We start from the raw sequence: 10,269 nt of genomic DNA, 5'->3' as shown, positions 1-10,269 counted from the left end.
CTTGGCCACTAGATGCACTGTGCATCTGTGTTAAAAGATGGTTGTGTTTGTCGGTGTGTATACTTTTGGGTTTCTAGCCGCAGGAGTTTGCGTATTTCTTTTGAGCTATGTCACCTACCAGCTACTGAAAAACTACCTGCACAATTGGAAGGAGCTAAAACCGGTCCCGGGCATTGGATATATTTATCCTTTTATTGGGAATGCGTTGCAGTTTAAATCAAATGCAGGAGGTGAGCGGAATCTTTATTAAATAAATCAATAATTAAATAATAGTCTATTTTTTCAAAAACATTACTTAAACCGTGTAACAAAAATCGTGATCATACACACAAATTTAAATATATTGATTTTTTACCTAACTCCATTTTATGTGTCAATACCCATCTTTTCAAAGCTACAGCTAAGCACTCGACCTGATCTAATTCACACACATGGAATCAATTTATTTTTTTAATGTGACTTTAAGTGATTGAAAACTCTCTTTCAGATTTCTTTTGTCAGTTGGTTGGATACACAAATGAATTTCGGAATTCTCCTCTACTTAAAATATGGATTGGACCTGTGCCGTTCCTCATCCTTTACCATGCTGAAACTATTGAGGTGCTGTCAGAGACAAGTGGACTTACATGCATACATTGATTCACAAGCACACACATATATTATTCCTTGACCTATAGTGCCATTATATTGCACAATATGAGGGGAAGATAACCACGGTGAACAAACAGTGCCTGACCCTATACTGTCAGTTTAATTACAGACAATAAATAAGGTGAATGTTAGTTTAGTGTCTGGTACAACCAAAAAAAATGTCTTCACACAAACATCATGCAATAAGTTTCAAATATCTTTCTACTGCTGAGCATATAACGAATAAGAACATTAACCGCAGGTCAATTTAGAAGTCTGTCCCTATATTTGGGCTCTGTTAGTTTATTCGCCATTTATCAGATAGTAATACAGTTAAAATTCTATTAACCACAGAGACCGCTTCACAAGTCTGCTCGATGTTTTGCTCTTGACAAATCCTAAAGCAAGACTATCTTTTATTCTCCCACAGACAGTTCTCAATAACCCTGTTCACATGGATAAAGCCTATGCATACAAATTTCTGCACCCTTGGCTAGGAACTGGACTACTTACGAGGTAACTTGTCTAATAAAGCAAGTTGGTTTTATATATACAAATTAAATAAGGAAAGTGTTATTCCCGCAGAGAAGACACCTGTATTTCCATACTCCAGTGTTTTAGACAAGATCTTAACATCATGATGTGCTCAGATTTGCCAAAATACCAATGTCTGAAACAAAAATCTGGGATTTAATGGTAAACTAAACTCTAAAGAAGTTTTAAGAGAAACATCTTTTCATCTACAATGAAACAAGAACAAAATATAAAATCATAAGCTTTAGATGATCCAAATGCAATCGGTCAAAAATTGGCACGGTTCTGATACCTTTCTTTCTTTCTTTCTCTGTATCAGCACAGGAAATAAGTGGAGACACAGACGTAAGATGTTGACTCCAACATTCCATTTCTCTATACTGACTGAGTTCCTGGAGGTGATGAATGAACAAGCTGAAGTGCTTGTAGAGAAACTAGAGAAGAAGGCTGGGAAAGGCCCCTTCAACTGCTTTAACCACATCACTCTTTGCGCCCTTGACATCATCTGTGGTGTGTCATTTTCAAGTTCTCACATCATCTTAACTGAATTTACAATACAATAAAAATTATAGTTATAATACTAGAAAGGCCATAAACTTCTATCTACATCTTTTGTGTTTTGAAATTTTGAAAGTCCCTCTTTTTAAGTGCAATTTAAATTAATATTTTAACTTTCTTATCTAGTAATGAAATATTCAAAGTACATTACTTCATTAGTCAAAAAGTGTGGGAAGCCTGCAAATGCATTCTAGATTGTGCGCCTTATTACAAAACACAACTTATTCAGGTGGCCTGTGGTCTTCTGAGGGCAGGTTTGTATCATTTTTTGTTGATAAATTGCAAATCATTTTGTTTATTGTTTGATTTTATGGCCTAAGTGATCATATGGCTCGAATACGTGTATTTCTGTGTCTTTGGTGTGTTATAAGTTGCCCATGTTTGTATTAGACACGTAAAATTAACAAAAGATGCATTCTACCTAAAAGTGAATGCTTACCCAGAACTGCCTGAAACACCTCGTGTAACCACACACTGCATTGGAACCTGACGTTCCAAGAAGCGTTCCATTTCCAACACATGCTTGCAGTTTTCAACCAATCACTACGCATTGGTTAACTTGCCAATCATAGCACACCTCGCTTTTCACAGCAATGAGCTTTGAAAAAAAAATACATTTTATGTTGCTACAAGATGAATTCAATTTTTTTTCAATTTATTTTAATTCTATTTAATATCATTAGCATTTTTAGGCCAATGTTTTATTTGTTTCAATAAACAGATTTTGTTTTGTAAATTTTTAGTAAACTTAACTTTTATCTAAACTTAATCTTATTGTGGGAGCATGCAGAATTGTGTTGTGTGAAGACTTTTATCAAGTATCCAAATTTTACTGAAATAACAGAAATGTTATATTTCAGAAACTGCGATGGGAAAGAGAATCTATGCACAGAGCAACTATGATTCTGATTATGTGCGCTGTGTGTACAGGTGAGTGCTCTTTAGTTACTTTAAGTTTTGAGCTTTAATGTCAGATTTGTATAGCATTTAAATTTTATAGCAATTAATTAGGAGAATTTGAATCAGTATTTCTAGAAAAAATTTAAGTTTTCATTTTAAGTTTTCAAACAATGTTTTTATTTAAAATGTGGGATAAATATTGTTAGTAGTTCACAGAATTAAACCTAAACACATATCTAATTATAACCCATGTGTACAGGTGAGTGCTTTATACTTTATGCTTTAGGCAGATGTCTTTATCTTACGTAACTTGTTTTTTGCCACTTATAAGGTATAAATATATCAATACAATATACTTATGATGTTAATGGTTTAAAAAAATGACGGTATGTAAAATCTTCAGAAAGTTTTGTAACTCTGCAAAAGACTCATGACACAGTGTGTGTTTAGCCGGGTTAAAAGAGATCATGTTAATTTCTAAGCCATGTTTGTTTGAATAGTTTATAGGCCGTACAAGTCATGGCAGTTTATGTAAACACCAAGGCTCTGTTCCAAAATCTAGCAAACATAGGCTTCATTTTAAGTCAAAAATCAGAGCAGCATGCCGTTACCTCATTTTGACCAAATATGAGTTGTGGTTCATTAATTTTATTTAATTTGTAATGTAATAAAAAGTCAAGTCAAACTTATTGCATTATGGGCTAAACTGTATACTGCACATTTGCCAAATGTTGCAGGGCATTTGCTTACTCCATTTATAAAAAATATATACTGCACTCAATATACATACTGTTGGATACACCATTACTGCCAAATCTCAGTCCTCTTGTTCTGACCGGTGCAGAATGAGTGACATCATCACCAGACGCCAAAGGATGCCTTGGTACTGGCCTGACTTTATATATAACTACTTCGGTGAAGGGAGGGAACACAACCGCAGTCTTAAGATCCTCCATTCTTTCACAGACAGCGTAAGTATCGCTGTGATGTCTGCAGTATTTCTACAGTACACTCTGCCTAGAAGTTTGCACTGTGTGCCATCCTTATTGTACACCAATTGGCAGTGCGTGCTTCCCGTTCACACAGGTTATTCGTGAGAGGTCAGACTACCTCAGCTATATTGAGTCTGACAGCGAATCAGATCAGGGCATGAAGAAAAGGAGAGCTTTCTTGGACATGCTGTTGAAAACGACAGATGAGAAGGGAAAAAAGCTGACTCACAAAGACATCCAGGAGGAGGTAGACACGTTCATGTTTGAGGTTAGTCACAAAAAGGTATTATAGCTATTTACATTCGTATGCTGTTTTTAAATCAGCATTTTTTGACTGAATTTTGCAGGGTCATGACACTACAGCAGCTGCCATGAACTGGGCCATACACCTGTTAGGTTCCCATCCTGAAGTTCAAAGAAAGGCACAGCAAGAACTCTTTGAGGTGTTTGGTAAGTTTGCAATCCGAGAAGTTCAGGTTCCTATTGTGTGCTACATAATACAGTTACAGAAGCATGAACAGCTTTGAACTAGTCAATGAAACTGCTTGTGTGTCAGGTGAGTCTGAGAGGCCTGTTAATACAGAGGATCTGAAGAAACTACGATACCTGGAGTGTGTGATAAAGGAGTCTCTGCGTCTCTTTCCATCTGTGCCGTTTTTTGCTCGAACCATCTGCGAAGACACAGTAATCAGTGAGTAACACTTCAGTCTGTCATTATTCAATAACAATTCATATACAACATAATCTTTTTTTTTACTTTATTATATTTGATTAGATTTAAACATCTTGGTAAATTATTGTGCTTTACTTGTTTTATAATTATCATTTAATTGTATCTAACTTTTATAGGTGGCTACAAAGTCCCCAAAGGAGCAAATGCCATAATCATAACCTACTCCCTCCATCGTGACCCTCGCTTCTTCCCTGACCCAGAAGAATTCCGACCCGAGCGCTTCCTGCCAGAGAATACTATTGGTCGACATCCTTATGCCTTCATTCCATTCTCCGCTGGGCTTCGCAACTGCATTGGTGAGATATACAGACTCAGATATGCACGTCACATAAAGTTACATGCCATTATCTCTCCTTGTTTTCTTTAAGGTAGCATTTACAGATTAACGTGTATGTTTTCAGGCCAGAGGTTTGCTATAATGGAGGAGAAAGTTATTCTGGCTTCCGTTCTGCGTTACTTTAACATTGTGGCGTGTCAGAAGAGGGAGGATCTTCGGCCACAGGGTGAACTGGTCCTGAGACCGGAGCAAGGCATCTGGATCACACTGGAACGCAGAAAATGCTAATACATACACAGCATCGCACACATGTGCACAATCATCTGTAACTTAAAACATGATGATAAACACAAAATGTGTTGAATTATTTGAGTACAGAATCAATACAATTTTTATTTAAAAGCTTCTTTTATACAGAAGAGACTTAATTTCCTTTTAATAATTCGATACCAATAAAATGAATCATGTCAGAAAATTCTGAGAATACATTTTACTAATTCATTATTAAAAACACCTCATTAAAAGGTATTTCGTTTTTTTCATTCTCAAGCTTTGATGTCAGATTTGTATAACAGTTTAATTTTATAGCAACGCAATGATGCATTTATGCAATGACACAATGATGCATTTATGTCACTCCACTTTCTTGATTTAATAATAAATGAACAAATGCTTATGGATTTTATCAGTGAACTTAAGGTTATACTGATACTGGTGCCAACCCGAGGTTTGATTATGAGGCACTGCCCACTAAGACAATAGTAACCTGGCCCTGACTGATAAAGTGACTTTTCATTGACTGCAAGACAAAAATATCTAATCTAAAGCATGATGTAACTGTAAACATCAAGTACATTAAATGTAAAATTCAATGTTTTTGCATTTTATAAAGCCTCAGATGCTTTTTTATTTCTATTCAATCAGCATTTCTAGATGTACTGTGGCCATAGCTTCAAAAATCTGATTTTTTTTCTTGTTTTCTTTGCAGTATTTGAGGTATTTGAGTATTTGAAAAATGCAGAGAATCTTTTCTGTTATTTTGACCTGTTTCTGCAGTTTTAATTTTCTGAAAATATAAACAATATTTTTTATTTAAAATGTGGGATAAATATTGTAAGTAGTTCACAGAATAAAACAAAAATAATGATTTTAATTAAAACACATATACCTATAAATAATAAACCCAGAAAACAGGAAATGGTCTCTTAATTTGTTCTGTGGCTGTATGTGTATATATGTTATCAAGAGTATATGTAAATTTTGAAAAGTGTACAACTCTGCAATCCTCATAGTACACTCTTTAAAAGAAACAGTTTAACCATCAAGTCAGAATTGATTTCAGTAAAAGGGAACAAAAGTGATATGAACAGTTACGAAAATGTTTGAGTTTATATGATCAGTAAATATTAACATACTTTTTTTTATGAAAGGTACCTTATTAATATCCTTTTACAATTCACCCCCTGATTGCATCAAAAGAAATAAACAATAAATCACACTAGAAAGTAATAGTTATAATAAAACAATCCTAAAACTCTGCCCAACTTTATTCATTAACCATTATCTCACCTGATAACAGGTGCATGTAAAAGCTATAAAGATTAAAGCCTAAATGTGTACTTGTATTTGTTTACAACACTTGTCGGGCTGTATGGTTGCATAAAGAACCTTAAACTTCCACACCTTTCAGTTGCAGAAACTGTTATTTAAATTTTTTGGTTTTATTACAAACTATGAAAATATGTGAAAGAATTGGTTCTTATAAGGACCTTAGATCTAAATTTAGCTTTTCTTCAAAATCACTAATGCAAAGAACTCTTAGAACAATTCTTTTTAATGTGTATATAAGTGTATGAAGACACTTTTTTCTTCAATAAACCCATATTTGTATTCTTCTTTAAAGGTTTGATAAGATTTACTTTAATCATTTTAAATCATGTAATTATTCTTTCAAAACAAATGTGAAATAAATCACGCTTTTTTAATACATCTGAAATTAAAAAAATGACACTAATGACCTGTCATTTACGGCTAAAATATTTGTTCATTTCTATATTCAAAAGATTCAAGTAGCTTTTAGATGGCTTCAAAACAAACAGACACAAACTGAAATGTCCCATAAATTGAATGGGGTCTTGAACCTGACTTATTCTCTTAGCCATTGTTTTCTTTTAATTCTCGTTCCCCTTTTTAACTCAATGTGTTTGTTTGAAAGTTGAGAGCAGATATACAGGATGATGTCCCTTAGGGCTGCAGATAATTAAAACTTTCCTATCTCTGCTTGCTTTTGTGTTCGCCCGTGTAATCTCCTCCCCATGTCAGCTAGAATCCACTATACTGCATTATTTTAATAGCTAAACCATTGTTGCTGTGTTGTTGCCGGCAATCTATATGTGACCACACACGTCTTCCCTATTAAAGCAGAAAGCCCAAAACAATTAAAAAGATACTAAAAGTAAGAGTATCCCGTGGAGACTGTAATTTTTATCCTTGCCTGAAGCAACATAGGCATGCGTGGTAATATAACACGTATTGTGATTAACAGGCAATAGATTACTGTGTTCAGCTGAAATGCAATGGCCTTCAATCGCTATGCAACTTTCATTCATAATAATATTTGTTTTCAAAATATTGAATTTGACCCCAATCTGACTCCCCCCAGTTACTATAATTTCCTCCACTACACTTTAAATATGAAATGAATGCATTGATGTGTCCTGACCACAGAGAGGTGGTATTGGTCTTTAAGTGAATTTGTTCAAGAAGGTATGAGTGAATGCACATAAATAAACCAAATTCATGGGAACTTCTGGCAAACTCTGAATATAATGAATGTACATAAATTGTCAAACAGGCTGTGTGCCATAACCTGATGATATGTGGATCCTTGTGACTGTGGCTATACTGAACAGTATGTAGGTGAACTGATTATATATTATATAGTAAATTATTGCAAATATCCCTAGACTTTCATATAAAAATCACAATAGTGAAATTCAGACCGATGTAAATAAATTCATACTACTAAAGTCCAATACTGAATCCAAAATTTAAGTCTAAAATGATTAGTTTTATATTTTACAGTGAATTTGGACATAAACTCTGAAAAGAAGTTAAAATCTGGTAACTTTATTTACTCCCAAAGGTAAAACAATATAATTATCATAAAAATATATAATTTTCCTAAAAAAAACTATAATGAACTTTTTTATCATTTGAAAAACTCATTAAAAGTAGAGGCCTGACAGTAATGGCGAAAAGACTTGAATAACTATTTTGATACAAGAGTACGACCGCTTTAATGTGTGTACTGTACATTTGATGAACATGCAGGCACATAAGAAATTTTGCTGTGTGCATTAAAAAATGTCTTGAAGCGACATACAATATTCAAGGTATGCATTTGCATGTTTATTCCCTGGGAATCGAACCCACAAACTTTTGCACTGCTGATGCTCTACCTGTTGAGCTACTTTACATAAATGCCTTGAAAACATTAAGTTATAAAAAATAGTTAAAATTTGCACTCTTGGCATGCCTCTCATCAAATCATATAATACTGCAACTAACCAACATCCGATATCAAGTGGAAACAATACAGGGAAAAAGGACAAGTCAATAAACAATATAGTCTAAATATATTGTGGATCTCTATAAGTGTTTTACTTTTCATTGACAAGTAAAACAGGAAAGTGTTCTTGTTTTGTGTGTCTTTATGCACTGTACCAAGCACACACATATTCTCAACTGGCTATATAGCTCAGGGCTTTAGATACTGCCGTGACGGTCTTCCTTTTGAAGTGTGTGGCGTGGTAATCTCGCACCTAAATTGGCAGAAATGTGGGTCACGCCACCAATTTATCCTAGTTAAAACATTTCACATTTCCTTACCCAAATCCTCCAAGGCAGAGTAAAATCAAAAATTTCTCTTACATTAATATAATTTAATCAAAGTATAGCTAAATAGCCCCGAGAAAGTGTAATACAAGGGGTCAAATTCTAATGTTCACTAAGAGGGACACTCAGTTTCAGCTCAATAGAGCTGCCTTCAGAGCGAGAGTGTGCCTTTTATCTCTCTCTCTGTTTTAAGCAGTCTGACTTTATCCCTCTTTGATACATATTTTGATACTTTAATACACAAACATGCACACAGAAAAACCACACACATCATACGTATATACACACCACATAGAGTGTGTGTGTATATGATATATGTTTCTGTGTATACGTACACAAACACATGGTACTTTGAAAGAATATGGTTCCTTTTTAGAGGCTTAAATTTATTTTTTGTGAGTAATAATTTTAATAAATTAACTTAAAAAATGTATTTAATTAAGAAATATCATTTTCGAAATAATTATAAAACATGTTGCTTTAATTTGATGAATTAATAATAAACTGTCACCCACCCTGACTTGTTTATTGCCAGAAATTTACAAAATCCCTCAAAACAATGGATGTACCTTAAAAAAACTGTTTTGGGACAATCTGCAAAATTGGATAACCTCATTAAATAAATACAAAATGAAATGCTCATATTACTGTAAAATACACTGAATTAGCTTCCTCTCTTGAAGTTTACTTAGTTTTACAGACCATTTGTTAAAGAGTTTTCATGGTATCATGGTAAGAAAAACATGATGCTTTACGTTTTTGTACATGGTAGGGGGTTAAAGTGATACCTGGCTGTAGTTCACCCAAAATTCTGACATCATTTACTCACCTGCATCTTATTTCGAACCTGTATGACTTTAATTCTTCCACAAAACACCAAAGTAGCTATTTTGAAGAATGTTGATAACTGGCAACCATTCACTTGCATTGGTTTTGTGTCCGTACAGTAGAAGTGGATGCCGGCACTGTTTCGATATTCAAAATATCTTCTTTTGTATTCTGCGAAAGACAAAAAGTCATACAGTTTGAAATAACAGGAGGATGAGTAATTGATGACAGAATCTTGATTTTTGGGTGAACTATCACTTTAAGAGAATGAACAGGTTACAGATGATTGGGCAACATTTGAGACTTGTTAAGGTGTGGCCTGAAAGCTTGTGAACTTTTCAAAGAGAATGTTTCTAAAACACCCCTCTGACATACTCGCTCCTACATACCCACAGTCACACTTCAAGGGGAGTGGATTACTTCTGCCTGCCACAAAACATAAAGAAAGTAACAAAGAGACAACAGATGTGGAACAGAGAGAGCGATAGATCAAAACAAGAGATGCAGTCAGATAGTTGAGAATTGAAGGGTAAGTGCTTGAACTTTCCCATACACCCTCTGCCCGTGATCTCAGTGTTTATTAATATCTGAGTAATCGCATGTCAACAGAAAATTTATTTTTGAGGTACTGTACATTTGATTCTTTTGGGATTTCAAATATGAGGTATCATTCTGCATAATCCCCTTACATCGGCTGCTTTATCAGACATCAGACATCCGATATCCACATATTTTCAAGCAACCCTTTTTTTCCCACAGAACCCTATTAGATTTTAGAGTCTATTAAGACAACAAGCTACCTCATTACACATAATGGCTTAAGGACTCAATGCAGTGCAAATGTTTCTGCTTATACCCTGTCAAGGCTAATTAACCAAGCAAAGCAAGTTCAATTATACAGTGCAAACAATTCAAGTTCT

The 10,269-nt window shown here is 34.3% G+C and overlaps 1 protein-coding gene across 1 annotated transcript; it reads left to right on the top strand.

Moving 5' to 3' along the window:
* LOC130413464 (cytochrome P450 4V2-like) lies at positions 1 to 5,300 on the top strand. The gene is made up of 11 exons (XM_056738702.1): positions 1 to 230; positions 488 to 600; positions 1,061 to 1,146; positions 1,484 to 1,674; positions 2,583 to 2,652; positions 3,467 to 3,593; positions 3,709 to 3,882; positions 3,962 to 4,064; positions 4,171 to 4,305; positions 4,464 to 4,643; positions 4,749 to 5,300. The coding sequence occupies exons 1-11, from the start codon at positions 38 to 40 to the stop codon at positions 4,910 to 4,912; spliced, it is 1,536 nt and encodes a 511-aa protein (XP_056594680.1). The 5' UTR covers positions 1 to 37; the 3' UTR covers positions 4,913 to 5,300.
* Positions 5,301 to 10,269: the final 4,969 nt, after the last annotated feature.

Source organism: Triplophysa dalaica, chromosome 2, assembly GCF_015846415.1.
Source record: "Triplophysa dalaica isolate WHDGS20190420 chromosome 2, ASM1584641v1, whole genome shotgun sequence".
Lineage (NCBI taxonomy): Eukaryota > Metazoa > Chordata > Actinopteri > Cypriniformes > Nemacheilidae > Triplophysa > Triplophysa dalaica.
The sequence above is the reverse complement of the archived record's forward strand: the minus strand, read 5'-3'. Positions and strand labels throughout refer to the sequence as shown.

What these genes read in the sequence shown, in the direction of transcription:
- LOC130413464 (XM_056738702.1), top strand. Translation starts at nt 38, where the DNA reads ATGGTTGTGTTTGTCGGTGTGTATACTTTTGGGTTTCTAGCCGCAGGA. An exon ending in ACCATGCTGAAACTATTGAG is followed by an intron (nt 601 to 1,060) that starts GTGCTGTCAGAG and finishes ATTCTCCCACAG; the next exon opens with ACAGTTCTCAATAACCCTGT. An exon ending in CTGCGAAGACACAGTAATCA is followed by an intron (nt 4,306 to 4,463) that starts GTGAGTAACACT and finishes TAACTTTTATAG; the next exon opens with GTGGCTACAAAGTCCCCAAA.